General features: G+C 37.5%; 1 protein-coding gene across 3 annotated transcripts; it reads right to left on the bottom strand.

The window, feature by feature from the left end:
* Positions 1-9,875: 9,875 nt before the first annotated feature.
* LOC148012995 (uncharacterized) lies at positions 9,876-19,548 on the bottom strand. Of its 3 annotated transcripts, none has more exons than XM_087668356.1 (2): positions 19,103-19,545; positions 9,876-10,816 (listed from the first exon to the last, which is right to left on the bottom strand). In XM_087668356.1, the coding sequence occupies exons 1-2, from the start codon at positions 19,455-19,457 to the stop codon at positions 10,791-10,793; spliced, it is 381 nt and encodes a 126-aa protein (XP_087524482.1). In that variant the 5' UTR covers positions 19,458-19,545; the 3' UTR covers positions 9,876-10,790. The 3 variants fall into 3 exon arrangements, with proteins under 3 accessions (XP_087524482.1, XP_087524484.1, XP_087524483.1); XM_087668358.1 differs by lacking the exon at positions 9,876-10,816 and adding an exon at positions 10,838-12,600 and having other exon boundaries at positions 19,103-19,548; XM_087668357.1 differs by lacking the exon at positions 9,876-10,816 and adding an exon at positions 17,097-18,926 and having other exon boundaries at positions 19,103-19,547.
* Positions 19,549-27,308: the final 7,760 nt, after the last annotated feature.

Below are 27,308 nucleotides of genomic sequence, written 5' to 3'. Positions count from 1 at the left end.
CAAAAAGGACGAATTCCGCAATCCATGGGGATACGTCTTATTTCCTCCAAGTTTCCACCCTTGCATTAGTAACACGACCTCAAGCATCTATCTCGAGTCACGTAGATCATTTGAGTAGGACCCGGAGACACGGAATTCACAGCCAGAGCCCCCCCTGGCATCCAAGTATCCTCCTACATTCAAGCTAATCCACGGAGAGACCTCTCGTGGCGGGTTCGATCCAATTCCCGTCACAGTTATTTAGAACCCCCTTGGCTAGGGTTGGCGGCTAACTGGGGGTAGCTTCGCCCACCCTCCTTGAATTCAATCTGATTCATTATTCAATTTTCTGTTGTGAGCTTGGGTCATTCATTTCTTTCACAGATATTGAATCTAGATTTACAAGCACAAACAAACAATGAAGGCAAGTGCTCTCAAGACATCTGTTAAGGTGGAGTCCTCATCTCTGATGCTAATGTCGCCTTTCTTGATCATTCCCGCCTAAGCGTCATTATTTTTCGGGGGATAGCGAATACCCTCTCCTTGGCCTCACTACTATGTATTAGGATAGAGCAACTACACTATAGTTTCATATGATGGCTCCCTTGGGTTACTATCCTTTGGTCCCCCTATCTTAAGATCTTGGTCTAGGGTTTTGTTGGGTCAATCAGTAATCATCTTTTCCATCTTAGAACTCTATCGCGTTCTAAGTTCACCCTAAGGTCTCCTCATCTTCAAGATAATGGAAACTTGTATTTACTCCTCTTGAAAGACAAACGTAAACCAAGTATATTTACCATTCTGAAATAGTTATGAGCATTGAATGTAGCTTGGTGAGTAGTCATTCTCCTTGTGGGTACTACATTCAAGCTTCCTTGTGTTAGCTTTAGGATGTTTCATATTCTGAAAATGATATACCTAACCGTGTTTTGGGTTCATCACGGTTGGCTATTGGGGTAGAGACCAAAGAGCGTGTTGACTCCAAGTCAAAATATGGTCGTAAGGACAAACCGATTTATCTGCAACTAAGGTCCTGGTTGGGTTGAGCTAAATCTTGGCTTTGCTTATTGGCCAAACCTCATTTACCAAACTATTCCTTTCAAATAAGCTCAACATTTTACATACGCATCCTAATCTACCTTTTTAGATGCATACCCCATTATGTGGTGCAATTGAAGATATTCATGATGCCACGCAAGTCCCAATGCAAGTCTTCCCTGAGTTATCGATGCGATGCGAGGTCCCTACTCATAAAAATCCCTTCTAGTACATTTATGCAACTCAGAAGGCATGACCTAATTACTCAAATGCGAGTGTACATGCATTCATTGTAAATGCAAGTTAATTCTCTACGATGGTCTATGGAGTACAGTTGACCTATATGGAATATTTATGTACCCTGACAATCTATGATGCATCTGCGGAAGTTAGATCCTAATACTTGACTTGTCGCCACTATAATCGTAGATACTCAATCTATCTCCGACAACCCATGATTATTAAACCCTTTTCGGCTATCTTTCAAGTATGCAAATTACCCGATGCAAGGTACGACTTTTTTCCTAATGATACCTATGCTTAAATATTCGATTTTAGTTTTTCTAGACACGGTAGCAGTACCTGGTTTTGGAGAGTTGAGTTAGCGTTTCCACCTGATACACCATTCATGTTGATAGTGGCATCTTTGCTTGATCCTTCTCCCATGGTCACGACTTTTCCGGTCACTTGGGAGAGCTTACGCTTTGGGGCCAATTTGGAGTTGGAGGTGACCTTCACTTTTTATAAAGGTCTCCTTGGTGCCGAGGTTCTCTGCACTCGCCTTGACTCTCGCGGTCGCTGGAGGCTATTGATGGAGTGACTACGGGACTTGCAGCAAGGAGAAGCAGTTCTCGATCCTTTGCTCAATAAGGGAGTTATTCTTGAACCACTTCTCTCCCTCTCTTACTCTTCTCTACTCTGGATTTCCCTTCCCTCTCCTCTCTCTCTCATTCTCTCCTTCACCACCTCTCCCTCTCCTCTTTCTCAAAAGTTTTGTGACAAAAGGGGGGGAAAAAGAGGAATAATGGGCCTCCAGAAAGAAAAAGGGGAGAAAAATGAGTTATAATGGATGGGCGGGTGTTGGTTAAGGGGGACGAATAAAGAAGACTACCCCCCTTGTCCAGGGGGGGATTTTATAGAGAGGGGGAGAAGGGTATTACGGGGAGGCGGTGTGATACGAGGCCCCCTTCCTCTTCCTCTATTCAGATGGCCCAAATGGCCTTTCCACCATGGAACCATTAGTTTTTTTCAGCTCTCCCCCTCATCTCATAGTTCGACTTCTCCTCCATCCCGCGGTTCAACTCCTCCTGCCCTCGTCGACCTGTGTAGTTGAACTCCCTCTCCCTCTGCCACATAGATGGCGTCAACAGAGAGAGGTAATGAAGGAAAATTTTAATTTTTAATTTTATTTATTTTTCTAATAAAATGGGGGATTTACGAGGATGCAACGGAAGATAAGAAAAAGGGGGGGTGTCATCATCACAGCAGTGTGACGGTGACATATTACACCTTCTTTGAAGATTTGTTCTTGCCTTTTTAGATTAGCATACGCCTTTCGTCGATCCTTGGAAGCTTGAATATCTTGTCTAATAATCTTGATTTGTACCTTGAGTAGGATCGGAAAAATTAAGTGAAATATGGCAATCTTGACCATATAGTTCCTAAAATGGAGTCATCTGAATACTTCGATGATAGGAGACATCATAAGGAAATTTTACTAAGGGTAGATATACAATCCACCTTTTAGGTTCCTTACTACAATATGCGCACAAAATATCCTCAATTGCCTGGTTAACTCATTTTGTCCGCCCGTTAGTTTGTGGATGATAAACTGTTGAAACAAAGTTGGGTTCCAATGGCTTCAAATAAACTTTTCCAGAAATGTGATGTGAAAAGTGAATCACAATCACTGATGATACTTTTAGGTAACCCATGTAACTTTAAAATCTCTTTTACAAAAATTCTTGCAATATTTAAAGCTTTGTAATTGGTTTTTGTTGGAATAAGATAAGCGACCTTTGTTACCATATCTACTATTACCATTATTGAGTTATATCCTCCTTGCACAAAAGATAACCCAACTACAAAGTCCATGCTAATAAACTCCCATTTCATCTGGAAAATATCAAGTGGTTGGAGTTTTCCTAGTAACTTAACAGATTCAAATTTTACTCTTTGAAAATTTAGACACTCAATAATATACTTAAGTACATCACCCTTGAGTCTTTGCCAGTAATAGCTTATCCTGACAGCATTAAGAGTTTTTGCATACCCTAGGTGTCCTGAAAAAGAAGAGTCATGTGCTTCCTAAAGTATTCTTCTCTTGAGAGTCTGACTTGAAGGAATGCATAGTCTCATTCTAAAATAAGCAAGTCCTTCGTCTTTATCTATAGAAAATTATTGATACTTAGTTTTGAATTTGGGATCTTGTTCCTTATTCTAAACTTCCCAAAATAATTGTTTATAGTCTGGGTCCTTATTTGCTTCATCCCTAGTCAACTCGATGATAGGATTAGTTGGCATTAATAACATTGTAGCCAAATTTTCTGCTAGATGTTTCTTCAGTGATTGATAAGAGCATTAAGGAAGGCTTTATGACTAAGGGAATTCACTACTACATTTTCTTTACCAGGTCTAAACTTAATTTCAAAGTCATATTCCTGCAAAATTTCAATCCACCGTCGTTGCCTCATATTAAGATCAGGCTGAGTAAAAATCCACTTAAGACTATTATGATCTGTGACTAAGAAAAACTTATTTCCAAGCAAATAATGGCTCCATAATTGAGAGAGTGAATCACAGCTAATAATTCCAAGTCGTGAGTAGCATATCTCTTTTTATGGGGTTTTAACTTTCTCGAAGAGTAAGCTATAGGATGACCTTTCTACATTAGTACGCATCCCAATGCAAGAGAGCTAGCATCTGTGACAACTTCAAATTCCTTACTTAAGTTAGGTAGCCTTAAGATAGTAGTAGTTATTGAACTATGCTTTATTTGCTCAAACCTAGATTGTTCAATTGGCATCTAGATAATGGCAACTTGCTTTTTGAGTAAGTCTGTAAGAGATGCTATAATTTTGGCATAGTTTCTGATGAATATCATATACCATCATGTTAGACCTACAAAACTTCTCACTTCCTTGATAGTGGTTAGGGCGACCAATCTTGAACATCTTTGACCTTGGTAGGATCTACTAATATACCTTTAGTAGACACTAAGAATCCCAAGTATTCAATCTTCCATTTGAAAAATGTATACTTCTTTTTCTTGGCATATAATTTGTGTGTTATCATTGTCTCCAGGACAATGCAAAGATGTGGTTCATGATCTTCTTCCTTAGAATAAGTTAGAACATCATTAAAGATTACAAGAACAAAATCATCGAGATGATGCTTGAAAATGTCTTGCATTAACCTGTTGAAGGTAGCTGGGGCATTTGTCAACCTAAATGGCATCACGATGAATTCGAAATGACCGTATCTTGTGTTGAAGGCAATTTTAGGAATATCTTCATTCTTGATTCTAATCCGATAATATCCTGACCAAAGATCAGTCTTAGAAAATATCCTTGCTCCTTATAGATGATCAGGAAGCTCATCTATCCTCGAGATACTTAGATTAATTTTTTTAACGTTAGTTTCTTTAACGTTACTTTTTTAATCATTAGTTAGTTAGTTATTAGTAAGGTTAGTTACTTACTAACTTAACCTAACTTACTTACTTAACTAACTTATTATATTACTAACTTACTTACTTACTAACTCTTAATTAACTTTACTAACTTACTTTTAATTGTGCAAAAATATTACAATAAGCGTGCATCGCTTCAACATCTTTGGTGAACCTACCATAAAAGCCAAGGTGAAGAGTCAGGTATGGATGCAGGTATAGATGTAGAGGTATAGATGTAGATGCGCAAATACTTCTTGGGCAATATATAGTACAGGTCATGGAGTACATTAACCAACTGCTTGAGCATAGATACATAGATGATGCAATTGGGATGCAACTTTTGGTCATATGTCTGATGCTCATTGAAGCTTATAAGTCCATGGTGACAGAAGACAATTCTAGGGATGAACAAATCTTTGTATACAAAAGGTAAAATAAGTGTTGGATGCCAGTGTACAGATGGGTGAGCTTGGATATGTAACTTGTGTCATTTATGAATTTTGGAAGAAATTTGAAAATTTATACAGGAGGCTTGCTACAGCAAATAAGGATCAACAACAGCAATGGGAGAAATAGAAAGAGAAAGAACAAAGGAGGTGGAAAGAGGAAGAAGCAAGAAGACAAATAGAAAAAGCATTTCAGATGTGCAAAGAGGAGAAACTAAGAATGAAAATGTAGCCAAAGGATGATGAATGTATCAAGGAAGCACAAGCCTTTGCCCATGCTTCATCACTTGCTACTGAGGTTGAGCATTGACCTGCTACAAATGTTTTTGATATGCCTACTGAAGAGTTGAGGACTCATGTAGTGACTGCCTATGCTAAAAGTATGGAGGTTGTGATTCACCCTACAAAGGATGCTTATGCCATGACAAGCGATGCTTTGGCCTCCCTATGCTGAAAGTATAGAGGTTGTGATTCACCCTATAGAGGATGCTTATGCCATGACAAGTGATGCTTCGACCTACCATATTGATGATATTTCTACAGTTACTATGGATTATTTGAGTCACCACATATTATGTTTATTTAGATACTATTGCTATTGTGAGTACCCATACAAATGCTACCTTACAAGAGTCGAAAGTGGATGGTATAGACCATGTATATACAGATTTTCTGAATGATTATGAGGAAGCCTATGAGAATCATGTACTATTGGATGTAGAAACACAAAAAGAGATTATAGAGACTATTAATGCATTGACTAGCCTATCCACAAATGCCTTGGAAGACCCATAGTGGAGGAGTTAGCCTATGAGAATTGTTGAGATGGCAAGCTCAACACGCACAAACATTGATGATGGACCGCCTAGCTAGATGGGTCTGCATGTTTACACTTAGCACGTTGGTGGTCATTATGATACTCACATGGCCACTGACTTATCACTTATTATATTTAGTTTGGTACACCTACCTACAGTTGGCAAAGACATAGCACCAGCCAATTAGTGCAGTCGGTTATGCACTGTTTGACTTAGTAGGCCACTTTCCTTTATGTTGTATCTTATCTATACTTTGTGTACATTGTATAGTGTGTGAAAGAAGAAGAAACCAACAAGAAAACGTTTTGGCCTCCATCTCTCTTCTTGTGTTCTTGAGTAAGCTTCCTCTTGTGTATACAGTGTGTGTTTGGCGCAGCAGCTCAAGCAAGTCCCCCACCACACAATTCTTGACAAGAATCATGTACTATTGGATGCAAAAACACAAAAAGAGATTATAGAGACTATTTGTGCATTGACTAGCCTATCCACAAATGCCTTGGAAGACCCATAGTGGAGGAGTTAGCCATTGCACTTAATGTGGGGACTCAGAGGGAGATTGGTACATTGCTAGATGCACATGACTTGCACGATATAGTTACAATCTCTAAGACGGTTCATGAGCTTGAGGATACTCCTCTAAAGGATGCTAGATATGATGCTCTACAAGTGGAGAATGTTTTAAGTGCTTTGTATGATGCCTTGCAAGGAAAGACAAAGATGCTTGAGGATTTGGTATGCTTCGATGTTTTGAGTGATGGTCAGAGTATGTTTGATGCACATGATGCTCCAATTATGTTAGATGTGGATCAAAAAGGGAAACAGAAGCAACTTCGCATGTGCTAGTTTTAGAAAGAGTAGGCATGGTGCTAGGTATTTGTTGATAGGTGCATTTTGAGCATGTTTATGGAGGTTCAAAATCCTGGAGTATATAAGAGTCACCCACAGACCTATGATCCTAGAGGGGGTGCTTGTATGGTGCTAGAGTTGTGCAACGAAGTGTGATTTTGATATATGATCCAAGTGGTTTGCTACTTTTTCTCATGTGCAGAGAGAAGGTTGTTATTTGGGCATTTGACCTGGGTGGATGCATTGTTGGCACATCTAGATGATATTCAAATTAGGAGGGGGAGGATGCCATGCAGATTCTTGCCCTCTATGAGAATCCTTAGAATGCATCAACTGATGGGTTACTTTCAAGATGTTTGAGAGAACATGACATTGGCACTTTAGAGGCGGCTCTAAATACCAAGGAGAGGAGCTTTGAGAACCTAAGATGGTGAGCATGAGACCACAATGGCTAATACCATCAAGAAGAGTTCTATGGTGTGATATATCCTTGCTCATCTTGTCTCCTTGTGAGTGGTAGGAATAATTAATCGAAATCTCGAAATCTTGGAAAAAAAGAGCTAGGCCATGAATTGTCATCTCTAACTATTGATCCAAGGACGCTTGGGTGTGATGAACCTTAGGCTTATGTGAAAATAAAAGAGTGGAGAGGAGAAGAAAAGTAACTCTTAATGTATGTTAATAGGCCTTGGTGTTTTATATTTGGCTAGCTTTTTATGGCTTCCATGGAGTCAAAAAGAAGAGGTAAAAACATGGCGGCATGTCATCATCTCGGGGACCATGAGCAGTCGGCATGGACAAAGAACTCAGAGAGGATGGTGCAAGGTTGGTAATCGTGACTGAAGCTCTTTAGCTTGCCTACAACATCAACAATTCAAAAGTTTGCGAAAGAGGCAATCGACACATTGTGCAACGAAGGGCAAGGAGAGGATCCTTCTAAATCATAGCTAATACAATGTACAATTGCCACATCGACACATTTACATATACATGTAAACTTTACAAATATGGTAAGTAAAGCCGTAACTAAACTACAAATAGACCTTTAATAGTTTAAAACTTAGGGTTTTTAAGGTGGAGCTACTTTTACTCATGTTTCTTTGTTTCATTTCACACATTCTCTCTTCACATCTGCATATCCACCATATCCCTTCTCCTTATTGTTTTGATGGATACTTGCATACTCTTTGACACATGGATTCATGAGACTCTCTTTGCCAACTAAGGTGAGAAGATCTTCAATCTTTAATGCATGATCTCACTGCTAAATCTCCCCTTCGAGTGTGTTGGAAGACTTTGTGACCACCATCACGACTTGCACATGCTCCATTGAGGGATCTAACATGACTTGGTGCCTCTGGAACAGCTCATGGTATTTCAAGCACAAAATAACCACAAAAAGTGATGAATAGGTGTTTGGCCCACGTGGATCCTTCACATAGAGTATGCATTATTCCTATGGGCAATGCACGAGATACAACACCTTTGGAGCTCTTGAAGCGTGATTGTTCATTGATGATTTACCTCATTGCATTGGATACATTTATAAAGGAGGAGAGAGATGAAGATAGAACTCCACAAGTTGTTGCTATCACATACATAGGAGAAGAGCCAATTGAAGAGCCGATACATGTTCAAGACACCCATTGAAGTAGATGGTGTGCAGCACTTACTTCTATCGGATGTGCTAAAATACTTGGAAATGAAGGAAGAAGAGTTACTATTTGTCCTATCAAAGATTCTACGAAAGACCTCATTGATTATGATTATGTGGATGTCCATCCAATTATGATGGCAAAGGCTGGAAGATATAATGGCACAAGCTTAGATACAACGAGTGCCATCATAGCAGTATAGGAGCAGATTACCTTGGCTTAAGAAGCTTACCTTGTGATGAATACTGAGTTTGAAGTATTACAATTCGATCTATTTGGACCAAGGCCCTAACTTCCTACCAAGAAGTTTGTGGATCCCTCTACCCAAAGAGCTAAGTTGTTGACATAGGAGGAAACGAAGATATAAGATAATCTAGCAAATGTGATATTTCTAACTATCATACATCTTTATGCAATGAAACTTGACCGTAAGGTACATTGAGTAAAATCTTGGTAAAAAATGATGCATACATCTGCAAAGTTTGGCATCTGGGGCCATTACCCTTGCCAAGATTTCATGGATGGACTCCAAGGGATCGAATACACCCTAAGGTTAAGTTTTGTTGTGTTTCGATAACTCTAAATCAATTACTAATCATGTTGTTTTATTTTACTATATCCTTCAAGATATACTATATATAGATGAGTTTACATCGAAACAAGGAGGATCTCAAGAAGTGCTCACCATGAGGAGAGGAAACAATCATGAAAATTCAAGCTCACATTTTGGTGCAATACTTTTGACAACTAGCTTGGAGAAGGTGGTGCTAGTGAAAAGATCAAAGCTTCTCTACCTCTTTGACCAAGCGCGTGGTGGAGCAATGCATGTGCTCAATACATTAGGTGACCTCACAAAAATGTCAAATCCACTTCTCCTTGAGGAAGAGCTAAAGGAAAAGCGTATCATTTCAAAGCAAAGAATGAACTTATACTTTCATCGAAAGTTGGACTCTGCTCTCCACGATGAAAAAGCCAAGGAACGAATGAGAGTTCTTGTTGGTTATCAGCTCTTTGTATTTGTCATCATTATCAAATATCACATTTATTTTTCTTGATGAATAAAAAATATTTTGCTTTGTCTTTATAAATAAATATTCATTGAATAAATGTGTGATTTGTGTAAGTTCGATAATGATGTCTGATACGTTAATAATGTACATGCATACATTAATATAATTTGACTTAATTATATCAATGTAGTATGTATACTCGTATCACGAACAGACGATAATGTAACTCGTATTCATATCTAATACTACTTTTGATGCACGTGTACAATAAACACAAAAAAAGTGCTTACATTTCAAGAAACAAAAAAAAGCAACTTTACTTAAACTAATTGAATTGTGTACACATCGCATTTTATTTATTTGTTTATTTATTTATTTATGTATGTATGTGTGTTTGTGTGTGTTACATAATATACAAATTTTTTTGGCTTTTCAAGTATAATAATTTTGTAGCACTCGCATGGCAAACCCTACGAAGCCCCTTGTCATGTCAAAGCCAAAACAATGAAGTTCATGTCTTTATCTATGATTGTGAAGCGCTTTGCATGGATGCCTGCTAGTTATATCTTATTGAATATATTGATGAGAAATCCTTCTACAACTATTTGCAAGGCCTCCATGACTATAACAGACTACTTGCATGGCAATGGGCCATTGGCCACTTGCATCCAAAGCCTTCCCAGCTCTTTCAGCCACATGTCCTGTAATATTTCTCAAATGACATTTTGAAAGAAACTTTTGGAATAAGAAGCTTATACCCACACTGAATTCTCCTTCTCTCTCAAAGGGAAATAGACCTTAGTCTCCATCTCCTCTTTTTTTATGGCGATCTTTGTGGTCAAGGGAGGGAAGCACATGCTATTGCACCAGAGAAAGATCCACCTCGTGCTCTAGGCAGGGCTATGGCGACCTCTTTGCCAAGGCAAAACAAGCGGCTTGCTTGGTGCATGCCATGCAAGCTTAAGAAGGGTGGATGGAGGAGAGACAAAGGTTGAGGATGTGAGAATTGAGGAAATAATGAAAGCAAGATGTAAAAATGAGAAAAAGAATGAACTTTTAACTCACTTAAACCTAAAGATTGGGTCAATATACCTTCATACATATGGTCCATCGTGTGATCATAAATCCATAACCTTTTATCAAAATGCAATGAAACTTTGCATACACACCCGTTGGATGGTCAAGAGTCATTTTTTTAAAACAAAAAAATACCAAAAGATCCCTTATCCAAAGTCTAACATCTAGAGCCACTTTTCATGGATAAATCCATAATCGAGAAATGAATATTGTGATTGCAAGCCCTTAGAGACTTCACACCACATAGACTATATGGAGGTATCAAGAGTAAAGTCTGCAATGAGAAATGGCAAAATTTTCAATGTTTTTTCTATTGAAATTGACCTTGCTAGTAAAAACCACAATAAAGATGCACATTGAAGTTGAAAGTAAAGGATGAGAGCAAAAACTTAATTCATATTTTTAGGTGAGTACAACAATTTTGCACTGGGACATAATCACATATCTAATGCACAATGAAAACACTATTCCAAAAAAGATAGCATTACAAACTATATTCATTCCATTGGAACGAACACATCCTTCACTGTTTGAAGGTTTCTTACAAGTTGAAAGTTTTAAGGAGTTATAATGATACACTTCACATGTATTACACAATGTTAAGCATCATTTCGTATCAAGTCTACCAAAAAGGTCTTTGTAGCACACTACAAAGCATGAAGACATTCTTTTGTGAAGCAATCGAGTCTATCCTAACCCTATGTCAAAAACCACCTCCTACTTTTTGTGTAATAGAGGTCGTGCACAATCTCATAAACAAGTCTTGAGAAACTCGCCTTTAAAATTATGAGATCAAAAGAGCCTGATATATCTTGATTTCTCTCAAGGCCATTGTCATTGGCTTCCACTTGCATTTCTTATAGAGGTGTTAACAAAGACCTCTCAAGACCGCTTGAGGAAGTTAGGTTAGGTTGAGAAGAGGGTGGTCCCTTCATAGGGTATGAAGTACCGTCGTCCAAGACTATATATGAGCTAGTAGATACTCCATAAAGTTGAATACGATAGGGGGCTCTAAGAAAAAGCTTCTTCGTGGCAACCGTAGATCTAGCCATCTTTCCAACATAACAAGAGATTTGGAATCTTAATGAATAAGATAGAAAGTGACTCTCTTATCTACTACCTAAACTTTAACTCATTCGCATAAACGCACTCTCTATTTCTCTCTTAAATAATGAATTGCATTCACACTAAACACATTGTTCATCTTACTATCCTAGTTCTTTTCGAACCCATTTACTATCTTCTTGAAGCTGTATTTCTAACCACTTGGCATGGTTCTCTTTGGCACTTGAGCCATCATAACACACTTTTTTAGTGGCTTGCAGTGATTCACTCACGTCTACAATTGATTTATCAGCATTTTCATTTGCTCTCTTCTACAAGAGTTGAGCTTTATCTACTACTATAATCCTATACCACCAAGATAGCAATTGGATCATTGTATTGCTGCCATTCACCCCTCCACCATGATTGGTTTTTCTTTGGTACCATCTCTCTTGCATGGACCAAACTCTAATGCTTCTCTTTTATGTAAAGTATGGCCCATGTGCCTCAAGGATATGCTACAAAGGCACATATTATACACGTAAAAATATGCATAATAATTTATACAAGTCATACACTTTTACATTATTGACGTAGTACGCACCATATAATGTGATAGAATTTTTACCCCATACTTCCACCTGTTTTCCTAGAAGCTATACATATCATCAATAAACTCTTGCTTATCTCCATTATTAAACACCACCTTTTAAAGCAAGGGTGCTAATTTATTGAGACTAATCTAAACCTTGGCTTTGGCCACAACCTTGTTTTACCGTTACTTCAATCAAGAACTGCAATATGCAACTTTTTCCATCCATTGCAATCTCACGGCCTACGAAGTGTGACATTCCCTTCCTCACTAATAGGTGCTAAAAGAAACTTCCTGGCCTTTGCTACTCTCAAACATTTTTTCTTTTGCAAGATACTATTTTTGCTTATCTTTTCTCATCTTTTTCAATCATTACTTGATGCTTATGTAGCCCAAGCCTTAATAACACTCGCTCCACATTCCTGCATATTGCAATAGCTTTTTTTTTCAATTGCGTCCTGTAAGCAAAGTAAATATACTTATACAAAATTTTCTCCATCAATGTATATCCTCATAGTGGGGCTGAAGAAAATGTTGAAACAAGAGTGCTTTCAAGAGTGAAAACTAGAAAGTTAAAACATGATAAATCTAAAGTTTCCAATCCCAAGGGGGAGATTGTAGACACATTTGAATTTGATAGGAGTAAAAATAGGTTTGCATGCTCTTATGATTGGAAGTAGCGAAAAAAGCACAAGGAATCCAAAGAACAATGACTTACAAAGGCAATGAAGCTACAAATGGAAATTACAAATCCTCAAAAAGGCCAAGAAGTAGCCATGAAGCATACATGGAGTGTTGATCTTAGTTGTACATTTAGAGAAAATGTATATGCTGATCCAAAAATTAAGAAGTAAAGCATCAAGCAAGAGAAGTAGCATCAACTAAAAAGCTCAAAGAACTGGTTAGAAAGGAAAATTTCCATAAAACAGGTGATGGAGGCAAAACAACAAATCTGTTCAGGGCACATAAAGGAGATAAATACCATGAAAGAAAAAAAGTAAAATGGCCAAGAGGGAAATGAAGCTAACACAACTTGGATTTGAAGACCAAAGGGACGCTTTCATCTATAACACTCTTGAAGCTTTCCATGTTGCAACAACACGGGAACGGGGGACTAGACCACTTTTTCTAATGAGTTCGAAAAGATGAGAATCCACAAAAAAGAAACTTACGAAAAGCAAAACGTTTTTTAAAAAAAGCTTAATGCTTTTCTTAAAAGAAACATAAAATGTTAAGGAGAGCTTTATACATTTTAAAAACACTCATCATGTGTATGAGAGGAGAGAACCTATAAAAGGGGGGAGAGTGAGGAAATAAGGACCCATCTCGAAGTTTGGTTTTTTATTCCCGATGTGAGAAGAGACGAGGGTCTCAAGCATGTGGACACTCGTTTGAGTTCGTTGGACTTTAAAAACTCCATGCTTTACGGTTTCATGTATTATCACAACTCCAAAGAGATATGAAGACTTTATGCAAACATTTCTTTCGAAACTCACATTCTACACATTATTCAAGGTCTTAGAAGCTCTACATTGAGCGTGTTCTTGTTGTAATCAAGTCTACAAGAGACATAATTGTTTATTTGTGCTTGTGTTTTGGATGTGTTTGTTGTTGTAAAGAATCAAAAATTTTCATTCTGTGATGTACTTAGACAAAGTCGATTCAATAACTAGCATTCCTTTTCATTTGTTTTTGGATTGTGTGAGAGGGTTATCTTTGCATATCGCTCATGAAACAATGTTGGTGCAACACTTATCACCCTTTGTTAGTTCTTCCTATCTTTTCCTTCCACCCTCTCTGTCAAGCAATGTAGGAATGGATGCTTTGCATTTGCACCATTAGATATTCCACGCATGCATTTTAAAGTTTTTAAGTCTCCTACAAGATGCCATTCCACCAAGTAAGAACCATCCTCTTCAACTGAGAGTATCTCACTATGTTCCTAATTATGAATGATTTTTGGAATGCTTGTATGTGTTAAAAAAAGCTATACCACCTCAAATGTTTCGTTAGGAACCTTAAATGCAACGAACCACTACACATGGTGTTCTAATTGAGTACTAAAGTTACCTTGGTTGCTCTTATCAAATTGTCAAGCTCTTTTCTTCAAAGTTACACTAACTCTTTTAAGCTTTACTCCTTTGACGACCTCACTTTCGTCTAGTTTTATGACAAACTACAATTTCCCATTACATTCTTCAATAGACATATTGTAGTAAATTACTATTATTGTCTACTCATTGTATAGATCTAGATAATAATTGTCCAATTCAATGAACATCATATCATATGCATTTTTTGCCTTCAAATAATAACATTTTTTTAGTTTGAGCTTGTGGAGATGACCCTTAAGATCTTGAGGGATGGGGTCCTCTTTAAATGGATCGCTAATTTCAACCCAAACAATCCAAAGGCAATGAAGAGACCTATCTCAATTGAATTTGCAGTCGTCAATGCACCTACAACCATGTCTTAAATCTAAAAGTAGTAGTTGCACCATTAGATAGAATTCTTGGAAAAAGATCCCATTAATCTAACCAATCCACGCTATCACTCCAAATCATGATTGAGATTGATTTGGACCAAGATCTCCCTAAAATCCTAGAGATCTCTAACAAATATGGAGTGCATGTTCTCAACTATCCATTAATGTATTAAAATTTTCTACTTCTTACTTCAAAAGTTTAAAACAAGGTCATTACCTAAGGATTGACAAAAAATAATACTAAATTTAACAATAAAAGCATTGATCATAATAAAGAACAAAATAATGGTGTTTTCCAATAGGTAAATAACAAAAAGGACAAAAGTATTAACAATGCTATGAGTATATCAAACAAATCCAAAACCCAAAATAAGTTTACCCCACTCTCACTTAAATTTGCAAGCTCTAAATATATAATCAAGCAAGCTAAACCTTAAACCCAAAATAAGTTTACCCTACTCTTACCTAAATTAGCAAGCCATAAAGATATAATCGAGCAAGCTTGAACCTTCTAATGAGTGAAGTCGAGAGTATTGAAGATAATAGAAAAGATGATCAAACAATCATATACTCCGATGACAAAGAAAGATTTATTGACAACTCACAACAATCTACTAAAGAAGAGGAACCTAATTCTGAAAAAAGTTTGAAGGATTGTAATCTTCTTCATTGTTTTTAGAATATATATATATCCTAAGCAAATTAAGAATCAAGACTTGGAACTAATGCAAATCGGATACTTCCTTTTATCCCTAAAAGGAATAGCACTTCCAAAAGAATATTTTCAAAAGTAGGGCACACTCCCCCAACTAAAAGTGAAAAGTAACAAAAGGAAGTATTGACTAACTCACTAAAGGTTGTCTCTAACAATACTAAGGGGTTTTCAAACCTCAACAAAGCCAATGCAATTAAAAATTACAGGTAACACAACAACCTATCACCTAACCTCCCTTGTTTGCAAGAGATTAGAGCTATGGATACAACACTATAAAGAAACCTCAAAAGCCTCTCAACTAGTATGTATAGCATTCATTATTCTAACCGCTTGGGCTGGAATGGTGGAACAGCTATAGCGGTTCACACATGGTGGGACCTCTATTGGGGTTCACCCAAGGATTGTATGTATGTTCAAATAGGTACTTAAATATAGTAACATTCAATAATCAATACTTGTTATCTTGAAAGGTGAAGAAGAAATTGCTATTCCTTCTACATATACAATTTGATGTTTTCTAAGCAAATATAAAATTTAGGAGTATATGTAGATTATTAAGTAGGCCATCATTTTAATTGGATGCTTTAATACGATTGAAAATATCCACACACAAAATTTTGAATGAGGAAGTTGTTTCAAGAAAAGAAGAAAATGTATGGTTAGACTTAAAATCTCCTTCTAAATTGGTAGAGTTAGATGTTGAAAAACTTTTTGCATGGTCTAATAAACATATACATTGCATGGTCTAATAAACATATACAAAATGCCCTTAAGAAAGTGGATTGGATAAGGATTATGTTTCAACAAGCATCCTATCCTACTTTTCTCTTTTCAACTCTATAAAGGCATTATCATGTTTGACCACTCCTTACCAACAATGAGCACATCGTAAGGGTTGGTTGGTTCTATTCTAATTGCATATTATTTAAGTTGGAGTGTGTCAAGAACAACATTCAAGGCATCTGGACCTTCAGGTTTTTGAACTTTCCCTCCCCAATTGCTTCATGTTCTCATGAAGTAAAACAAATTAAATATGCTCAAGGAAGTCAAAGTAGGTCATCAAATGAAAATAAATGCCCATACCCAAAAATATACCCATTATGCTCAAGCTATCAAGGAGGGAAACACCTCTACACAAAATGAACTCCTAAGAGTAAAGTTTGAAGTAGAGCAGAGTGAGGAAATATAAGCTAGGTAGATCTCACTTTACACCAGGGTGAGGAAATATAAGGTAGGTAGATGTCACTTTACACTAGGGATGGTGGCAAGAAGGATTCATAAACCTACCAAGGAATTGTTTAACCTACTTTAAAAGGAGGAGAAAAGCTACTTTCCCTATTCAAGGATATGATATTGGGACTATAGTAAAAGACCAAATCCACAACTTGTCCATACTGCACAAATATTTTAGCTTACCACTCTCTATTGTAGAGACAAAACTAGGGCAAGAGCTAAGATGTATATAGTAAGGGATGAAATATGCCCAAGAGACAATGAAACTTATTTATCTTCTTTCAAACAGAGTTTGACAAGGCCTATCATAAGCTGGAATGGAACTTCATCTTCCAATCCCTGAAGACATGGAATTTAACAAGAGATTTATCAAAAGTGTCATGGCTCTATTTGGAGATGCATCCTCAAGAGTGGTAGTTAATGGAGCCCTCACCCCGCCTTTCCCCTTGAGAAAATCCAAAAGGCAAGGTTGTATGTTAGCCCTCTTACTATTTGCAATATAACGACAGATGCCCTAAGATGGCTAATTGAAGCAAAATTTTAGGGAATACAATTTAAAGGGCATTACTCTCCATGAGAATCAAAAGCAAAAGGTGCTTTACCAATTTATTGATGACACAAATGGTCCTGAACAATGATCAAAAGGTGTTAAATACATTCAAAGGCTGTGTTTCAAACTTTTGTTTAAATCCTACATTAGTACAATCATGAAAAGGCATGTATTAAGAGTGTCATCAAACTATCTCTTCAAATGGTTACTAAAAACATATGTAGTATCATATCGGATGGTAAATTGTTCAAACTTCTAGAATCCCCATGGTGTTTATGGTCACGCAAACCAAAGGTGGCGCTAAATGATAGCCAAATTCCAAAAAAAGCCAAAATTTTGGATGTGTTTTTAGGTTAGCCTCTTAGAAGGAGCCATTATACTCAATTGTATCCTCATTGCCTACACTTTTTACTACCTATCTTGAAAAGGCCACACAAATCGACACTAAAAGAGCTAGAAACTCCATGCAAATCCTTCCTATGGGGGGAAGATGGGTAGATACTAAGAAACACCTTAAAAAGTGGCATGGTCAATATGTACCCTACAAGAGGGTAAAGTACGTTCAAATATCTGAAATCTACAAACCACGGCTAATAGCCTACCAAAAAAGTAGGTCATGAAAAGGACCTCTCAACCCCTTAGAGAATTGGGTCATTTTACTCTATAGAAGTGTGAATTGGGTCATTTTACTCTATAGAAGTGTGGAGCAATTCTAGCTCAAAGTCTTGAGAACTTGGAAAAATCTCAAAGTTATTAATTTGCCTTCTTTAACTATCAATTTTATGTGGGAGAGGCCTCTTCCCTAGCAAACCATCTCTAGTACTCATGGTTTTTACTCAAAAACACAACCACCATGAGTGAAAAGGTTAATTTCGCTCTTCCATGGACATTCAAAGATTGTTTGTCCGATTTCGTTTTTCCAATGATTGTATTTCCTAGCACCTCCTTTAGCATGCCCATTAAATTTCAAGAAAGAGCTACAACAATCGAAGTATATTTTGGAGATTCAATGAGCAAGCTGGATGAGTGCAAATGAAAACAAACAAAAATTTCAACTCAAGATTATTAAGTTTACAAAAACCCAATCTAGTTGAAGCCACTCAAATAAAGGGACGATTTATTCCTAGATCTTTGGAGGGAAAATCAAGCCAACACAACTTGTGAAAAATAAAAGAATTATTCAAGAAAATGAGAAACAACATTAGAGAGGATGCAAGACAAACAGGAATGTAGGTTCAAAGACCTTCAGTCCCCCATGTCCCTACAAAAATCTCATCACTCCTTTGACTAATCATGCACAAAGCAATGTGAACAAGTGTAGGGCATCAAAAATAGAGGCTGGAAAAGGGGTTGTACCCTACATGTAAGGTGTTTCTTGAGACAGCTGCCCATTTTTTCATGTCTTCATATCTTGTAGGTACGATGAGGATTCCTAGAACTTTCTCAACTACACCAATAGGCATTCGCACACCTCCTCTCATCACCTCGGAAGAACTGCTCTTGCGGAATGCAGAACGCTATTTGCAAGTAAAAATGTATTTCTTCTAACTCCCCACACTAAAATGGTCGTTTTCGTGGCAAGAGGGATCTATAGAAAGGGGACTCATCAAGCATGGCATGAAACTAAGAGAGCAGCATCAAGATCAACCACAAGGCTGAAATGGAACAGGGAATGGGGCCTCAAACTACTAGGTTTCCCGGTTTCGACATCCATGTTCACACGGAACATAAGATTTTCCAGCTTAGAAGTTATCTGTGTGATTTCCTGTACATGGAATGATAGGTTTAGGACTGCTCGCTCATGAAAAAAGATCTATGGCATTTTCTGAGCAGTGACCATGTAAAATCTTCTTCTACCTTCTGTAAATACTAGTTCAGGCATTTTCCCAACCAAGAGAACAAGAAAGAAGCTTCGAGAGTTTTCGGAGGAGTTATTCACACCTGCATCTCTGGTGGGTTTCACCGACCCTGCAATGCGTAAAAGAGCCAATCCATCAGCCTGCATCTGGCGGGACGATTCGGTAGCTGAGAGGCCATGTGCTTGTTTGGATGTAGGAGGCTGGTAGGGAGGGGCATGAGGTGGAAGCAATGCCATGAAAGAAGAGCTCCTCCTCCTCCTCTCAATCCACCACGGCATTGCTTCTAATTCATGCCCCTCCCTCGCAGTAGAACAACCTCGAGCTTCAGACTTGTCAGGGCCGAAAAGATGCTCCTGCGAGGGACAGAGACCAGCTCGATCGCACGCAGGCCGCGACTGGAGATAAGGCATCGGGAACTGCGATCTTCGAATGGGCATCGTTGGTTTAGGGATTTAAGGAAGAAGTGGGGGTTGCTTTATACTGGTTGCTGTGTAGGGGGCTTAGGGTTGGGGAGTTTAGGGTTATTAGGTGCATTGTTAGGTGCGGAGGAAGAGACTTGTTGCTTTGGGGAACCCAAAGATTACAACTTAGGATTTGGGGATCCCCACGATTAGAACTTACGACATAAGGCGTTAGACGACCGGAAAAGGGGAGCACAAAGAGTTCAGGGGTGCTATCTCTCTCTCTCTCTCTCTCTCTCTCTCTCTCATAAGTCCATATAGCCATCATATTTTTTGTGTGTGCACTCACATACAAATAAATATATACACATACGTATGTATATACATACGTGCACGATCACTCTTGCACACACACATGCTCAAAGGGGTTATTCATCAAAGTAATAAAGTCAAGAGTAGGTGCACTTTCCGTGGCTTCACATGCATGTGTGTGTGTAATATGATTAAAAATATCCAAAACAAATTTTTGAATGAACATCAAGTTCTTTTCAAGAAAAGAAAAGAATGCATGGTTAGACTAAAATTTTCCTTATAATTTAGTAGCATTAGATGTTGAGATATTTTTTTCATGGTCTATAAAACATAAAGGGAATGCCCTTAAGAAAGCTAGGATGGACACAACTTATGTTTCGACAAGCATCGTGTCCTAAGTAGCTCTTTTAAGGTCTATAAAGACATAAGCACAATATATCACTTCCCCATCCAACTAATCCTGCCAACAATGAGCACATCATAAGGGCTAGTTGGTTCTACTGTAACCTTGGATTATTTAAATTGGATTGTGTCAAGAATAACATTCAAGGCATCTATGGCTTGGCCTTTTTGAACTTCCCCTCCCCAAATGCTACTACATGGTCTCATGTAGTGAAGTAAACTTCAAAGACGCTCACGAAAGTCCAGAGTAGGGCCACCAAATAGAAAAGAGAAATCCATAACCAAAAATATGCCCACAGTGCTCAAGCTATCAATGAGGGTAACACCTCTACACAAGAGGAACTCCTAAGAGTTAAATTGAAGTTAAGTTGAGAAAATACATGCTAGGTAGATCTTGCCTTAAACTAGGGATGGTGGATAAGAAGGATTCATACACCTACTAAGGAGATGTTTATCCTATTGAAAGGGGAGAAGGAGAAAAGCTCCTCCCTCTCTACTATGTAGAAAGAACTAATGCAAAAGCTAAAATCACAAAATATAGACATAATGCTATCCCCTCCCCTACGATTGCCCTACTAGAACAGAACCATCTTTTATTATGTTATAATTTGAGGGCCAACTTTTCTTGATTGGTGGCCTATTTTTTGCCCTAGTCTCTCTCCTCAAACCATTCATCACTTGCAACTTCCTAAGCATGTCCCATTGAAGAGAGGAAGCCACAGTCTCTCGCCACATAGCCAATCAGTCACAATTATATTCGACCGTCTCATCTCTTGGTACATGATTTGCATTTTCTCAACATTCATTTGAGTTCTTCTTTGCAATATTCTTCTTTTCTTTTGCAAACTTTTTTCTTTCTTGTATTGTGTAGTCTATTAAACTAAATTCTCATGCTTCCATCACTCCATCCACTCTTGACAAATCTCTCCCCTTTAGAGCTTAATAACACCATAGATGACCTCAAGAGAGGCAAGTCCCCAAGTCCTAGTGATCTTCCCGATGAGTTTTTTTGCACATTTAAGGAAGTCCCAATCCTCCTACTATTGGTTGTATGGAAAGCACCACTCTCTCATGAGGCTATCCCTCCAAAGCATGAATGCAAGGGTTATTGTGTAGTCTATCAAAACAAATTCTCATGCTTCCCCATTGTTGCACCCACTTCTAACAAATCTCTTCCCTCTAGAGCTTAATGACACCATAAATGACCTACAAAGAGGCAAGTCACCAAGTCTTGATGATATTCCTAATGAGTTATTTTGAACATTTAAGGAAGTCCTCGTCCCCCCATTATTCTTTGTTTGGAAAGAATCACTCTCTCATGAGGCTCTCTCTCCATAGCATGAATGCAAGGGTTATTAAGCTTATACAAGAACATGATAATATATCTCAACTCAGCAACAACTAGAGACCCAATAAAAGGGAGATTCATCCAAGACTTTTAAATAGCTCTTTGAAAAGGGATGAAATATGCCCAAGAGACAAGGCACAATCTTTTCTTCCTTAAAATAGAGTTTGACAAGGGCTATCATAAGCTAAAATGGGACTTCATCTTCCAATCCCTGTAGGACATGAGATTGAATAAGAAATTTATTTTATGTATCATGGCTCTATTTGGGAATGCATCTTCAAGAGTGGTTGTTAATGGGGCCCTCACTCCTTCTTTCCCCTTAAGAAAATCCATAAGGCAAGGTTGTACATTAGCCCTCTTACTATTTGCAATATAGCTACTAATGCCCTAGGATGGCTAATTAAAGCAAAAATTAGGGCATACAATTTAAAAGGCATTACCCTTTGAAAAAATCAAAAGTAAAAGGTACTCGTTGACGACATGAATGACACTAAACAATGATGGGAAATCCCTGAATACATTCTAAGACTATACTTCAAACTCTTGTTTGTTGCTAGATCAGTATGAATCATAACTAGGTTAACAAGTGCAGCTCAGTAAAGGAGTATGAAGTTCTATATGCAATTCTTGCATGTTTGTTATCGATGGTGTTTAGACATGTGTCATGTTTCGAAGTGAAGTATGTTTGTAGATAAGTTTTTGCATTGTTTAAATACATGGAGGATGTCGAAAGGAGAATATGTATGCATATGTAATTCGAGTCACTGATCATGATTTTGAATGTTTACATTTCTTTTGGTATGTTAAATGAGGTTTCTTCTCTTCAAAAAAAAAAACTTTTTACATCTTGCTAGGTGTCCGTATAGGTTGTTGTACCCTGTCATGGTTGCATTTTTCTTACAAATGGTGGTCTGCTCAAAATTCCTAGCTTTGTTTATGCTATCAATTGTTGCTTCTATGTTAACCTCGAAGGTATCCTCAAATGGCTAGAGTGTTTCTATGTCTTTCTTCATTTTCTTGACGGGATTTCTTTGGTGTTGTTAGATTCTTTTCTTGATGTCCGTCATCTATCCTATGTACTCCTTTCCATTTTCTAACATCTTATGTTGTAGATGAAGTACTTGCTTTTGTATCTATGCATTGGCGCTTCAGGATTGGCTCGTGGGACTTGGTTTATGGACGATGCGTTTCTTCTTGATTTGCTTCTATCTACATTTCTATGAGATAAGTTGATATTGTTAGTTTTTTTTTAAAGTTTGAGAACAAGTCATGTTTTAGAACTTGCCTGTTACGTAGGTTATATCACTGAACGGATTGAAGTTGGAACCATTTTTCTGGGTGTAGACCTCTGTACTCAGTAGGTATGTGACCTTCTCTATCGTTATTGCAACATTGTCACGACCGTGAGTGTAATGGTTATTTCTCATGTAATCTTCTAATGTGTAATTGCCTTCCTTTTTCGTGACTTCTACCCAACTGGTTGAGCGAGATGTTAAATTTGCAATGCAACAGCTCAATTGGGTACGTTGCGATCCCATTCGTTCTTGTGTCGAGTAGCACTTGGGCTATGCTTGTTCGTAGTGGATTGTCAACCACCATGTCTTCGTACTCAAGTTCGAGTCTGTCAAGTATGTATTTCAGGAATCCTACATGCTAAGTGCATGTGAGTTAGCATTATTGTTTGTAGTAAAAATTAAGGTTGTCAAGTTTTAGGAGGTTGTGTACCAGTTGCGAGCTTGTCGTTTAATGCAAGTCGTTGTTCGTTGTTGTTGAGAATTTGAGTGCATGTGGCCATTAGTTTTTGGAGGTCATTGTACATTGCAAAGTTGTTGATGTATGTTGATGGCTTTTGCCCAGTGACATTTGCCACCTCATCCGAAGTCATCTTTGCCTTGATGAATGTTGTGTATCTATAAAGGAGAAAATGAGGAAAACACATTTATTTGTTAATAAATCTATTAGTTGGAGATGAGAATTTGGAGAACACATTGGTCTATTAACAAACAACATTTGAAAGAAGGTATAAAAGTTTGATTTATTACTTGCTACAAGAATCGTATGAGATTGTTGTGTGATAGAATCTGTTGTGTTTAATCTTTTCTTTTTTTTGAACTATGTTGTTTCTTCACTTGAGTCATGGTATCAAGAAAGGTGTCAAAGCAAATGCAGATGGATTTGGAAGGCCGACAATACACAAATTTCCTATAGAGGTTCACCCAAGATTTCTAAGTATAGTCAAATAGGCACTTAAAGATAGTAATAATCAATAATCAATGGCCTATCATTTTCTTCAAAGGTGAAGATGAAATTGAGATTGTTTTTATAGTTACAAATTGTCTTGTTTTTTGTAAATATAAAATTTCGAGGGTCTATGCAGGTTATTAAGTGCCCCACCATTGTAATTGAGGACTTTAATATGATAAAAAATATACAAAACAAATTTTTGGATGAAGGTTAAGTTCTTTCAAGAAAATAAAAAATGCATGGTTAGACTAAAAAATCTCCTTATGATTTAGTAGAGTTAGATGTTGATAAATTTTTTACATGGTCTAATAAACATAAAGGGAATGCCCTTAAGAAAGCTAGGATGGACACAACTTATGTTTCAACAAGCATCGTGTCCTAGGTAGCTCTTTTAAGCTCTATAAATACATAAGCATGTTAGACCACTTCCCCAACTAGCTAACCCTACCAACAATGAGCACATCATAAGGGATAGTTGGTTCTATTGTAACCTTGGATTCTTTAAATTGGATTGTGCCAAGAACAACATTCAAGGCATCTATGGCTTGTTGGCCTTTTTGAACTTCCCCTCCCCAAATGCTACATGGTCTCATGTGGGAAAACAAACTTCTAAGATGCTCACGAAAGTGAAGAGTAGGGCCAACAAATGGAAAAGAGAAACCCATAACCAAAAATATGCCCCCTATGCTCAAGCTATCAATGCAACACGTCTACACGCAAGAGGAACTCCCAAGAGTTAAATTTGAAGTTGAGCAAGGTGAGAAAATACATGCTAGATAGATCTTACTTTTATACTAGGGATGGTGGATAAGAACGATTCATACACCTACCAAGGAGATGTTTATTCTACTGGAAAGGAAAATTGAGAAAAGCTACTTTCCCCACTTGTGGATGATGGGTGATACTTGGAGTAAAGTAGAAGACAAATCTCACAACTTGTCCACACTACACAAATACTCCTTAGAAATTTTTAGCCCCTCCCTCTCAACTATGTACAAAGAACTAGAGCAAGAGCTAAAATCACAATATATAGACCTAATGTTATCCCCTCCCCTACAATTGCCCTACCAAAAGAGGACCATCTTTTATTATGTTATAATTTGAGGGCCAAATTTTCTTGATTGGTGGCCTATTTAATGCCCTAGGCTCTCTCCTCCAACCATTCATCACTTGCAACTTCCTAAGCATGTCTCATTGAAGAGAGGAAGCCATTGTCTGGCCACATAGCCAATCACTCACAATTATATTCAACCGTCTCATGTCTTGGTATATGATTTGCATTTCCTCAACATTCATTTGAGTTCTTCTTTTCAATATTCTTCTTTTCTTTTACAATCTTTTTTATTTCTTGTATTGTGTAATTTATTGAAATAAATTCTCATGCTTCCATCACTCCACCCACTTTTGACAAATCTCTCCCCTTTAGAGCTTGAGCTTAATAACACAATATATGAGCTCAAGAGACGCAAGTCCCAAGTCCTGGTGATCTTCTCAATGAGTTTTTTTGAGCATTTAAGGAAGTACCGAGCCTCGTACTATTGGCTACATGGAAAGAACCACTCTCTCATGAGGCTCTCTCTCCATAATGTAAGTGTAGGGAACAACGTGAGAATGACAATACTTTGAACTTAACCAACTTGATCAATTTGTCACCATGAAAAATTAGGGGAGAGAGAGAGAGAGAGAGAGAGAGAGAGAGAGAGAGAGAAAGTAGAGTCGACACCATGTTGGGAAGGGAACCAATCCCTCCCCTTTTCATTAGGAATTTATTGAAAACAAACCCATAGGTAACAAGCGCCTGAACCATATACAAAAGGGCTGATTTGCTGCAATTTTGAAAAGTAGGGTTTTTGAAACCCTAATTTTTGCAAACTCCGAGAAACAAGTTGATTTTCTTCTTTAGTGCTTGGATTAGACCAAGCTAAGTAGAAAGTGTTTCTTCAATGAGAGATAGATAGGAGAGTACAAGGCATGCAATGGAAATTTCAGCATGAGAGCTTGTTTCAAATGAAGAGAGAGTCCTCCAATATATAGGTGTGGGGCTTGGGTGCTCAAAAGTGGAAAGTAGAGCTACAACTGACAAAGCAATTGCTAAAAATGACGTGTAGGGACACTTGTCTCTTCAAAATGACACATGTCCTCTTCTAGATGCCACATATCACTTTTCTAGAGAAAGAAGCTTCCAAACCTTCTACTCTTCTCAAATGGTTAAGAATTTGAGATCACTGCTAAAGACAAAATTGTTTCTTGCCAAATTTTAGAGCCTTTTGACCTGAATAGAATTTCCATTTGAGCAACTTCCAAAAATAGTAACCTCCTAAATTTTAAGAGTTACCAAGTTTAGCCTTTGAAGAGCTTCATTATATAGGTTCACTAGTTTATGGTTTGTTTCTTTGATCATGGGCATCTGATTTCACTTTCTGAAACTATTCATTATATAGGCTTCTAATCAATGTGAATATTTGAGTGTAAAAGTCTTAGTTATCTAAGCTTTCTAGTCAAATTGACTACCTGACTAAAACTTTGTCATATTTTGAAACTCTTAAATAATAAAAATTGCCTTTCAAAGTACATGAGCATAAAAGTAAATTTGGAATTATTGAACCAATATGTCTTGGTAATAATTGATATACAAAAGGTTTGTTACACATCACATGAATGCAAGGGATATTGTTTAGTCTATCACAACAAATTCTCATGCTTCCACCATTGCACCCGCTTCTAACAAATCTATTCCCTCTAGAGATTAATGACACCATAGATGACCTACAAAGAGGCAAGGCCCCAAGTCTTGATGATCTACCCAATGAGTTTCTTTGAGCATTTAAGGAAGTCCTTGTCTCCCCACTATTAGTTGTATGGAAAGTATCACTCTCTCTTGAGGCTCTCTCTCCATAGCATGAATGCAAGGGTTGTTAAGCTTATATACAAGTATAAAATATTAGATAATAGATCTTAGCTCAACAACTAGAGACCCAACAAAAGGGAGATTCATCCAAGACTCTAGAATAGCTCTTTGAAAAGTGATGGAATATGCACAAGAGACAAGGCATGATCTTTACTTTCTCAAATTAGAGTTTGGCAAGGGCTATCATAAACTAGAATGGGACTTCATCTTCTAATCCTTATAGGACATGATATTGAACAAGAAATTTATTAGATGTGTCATGGCTCTATTTGGGAATGTATCTTCAAGAGTGGCTATTGATGGGGCCCTCATCCCTTCTTTTCCCTTATGAAAATCCATAAGGAAAGGTTGTACATTAACCCTCTTATTGTTTTCAATAAAGCTACTATTACCCTAGGATGGCTAGTCAAAGCAAAAATTAGGGCATACAGTTTAAAAGGTGTTACTCTCTGACACAATCAAAAGCAAATGGTACTTGTTGATGACACGAATGACACTACAATGATGAGAAGTCCTTAAATACATTCTAAGACTATACTTCAAACTATTGTTGCTTTTAGGTTAGTATGAATCATTGAAAGACATGCAACAAGAGTATCATCAAACAAAAATATTCTCATGGCCTCCATAATCTACTACCTCTCTTGTAGAGACTACTCAAAGGACACCGAAG

Source organism: Lygodium microphyllum, chromosome 26 (genome assembly GCF_053477565.2).
Source record: "Lygodium microphyllum isolate KBCC chromosome 26, Lygodium_microphyllum_v1.1.10, whole genome shotgun sequence".
NCBI lineage: Eukaryota > Viridiplantae > Streptophyta > Polypodiopsida > Schizaeales > Lygodiaceae > Lygodium > Lygodium microphyllum.
The sequence above is the reverse complement of the archived record's forward strand: the minus strand, read 5'-3'. Positions and strand labels throughout refer to the sequence as shown.

What these genes read in the sequence shown, in the direction of transcription:
- LOC148012995 (XM_087668356.1), bottom strand. Translation starts at nt 19,457, where the DNA reads ATGCCCATTCGAAGATCGCAGTTCCCGATGCCTTATCTCCAGTCGCGG. An exon ending in GAAACCCACCAGAGATGCAG is followed by an intron (nt 10,817 to 19,102) that starts GTGTGAATAACT and finishes TTCTCATTGCAG; the next exon opens with ACTTTACTCTTGATACCTCC.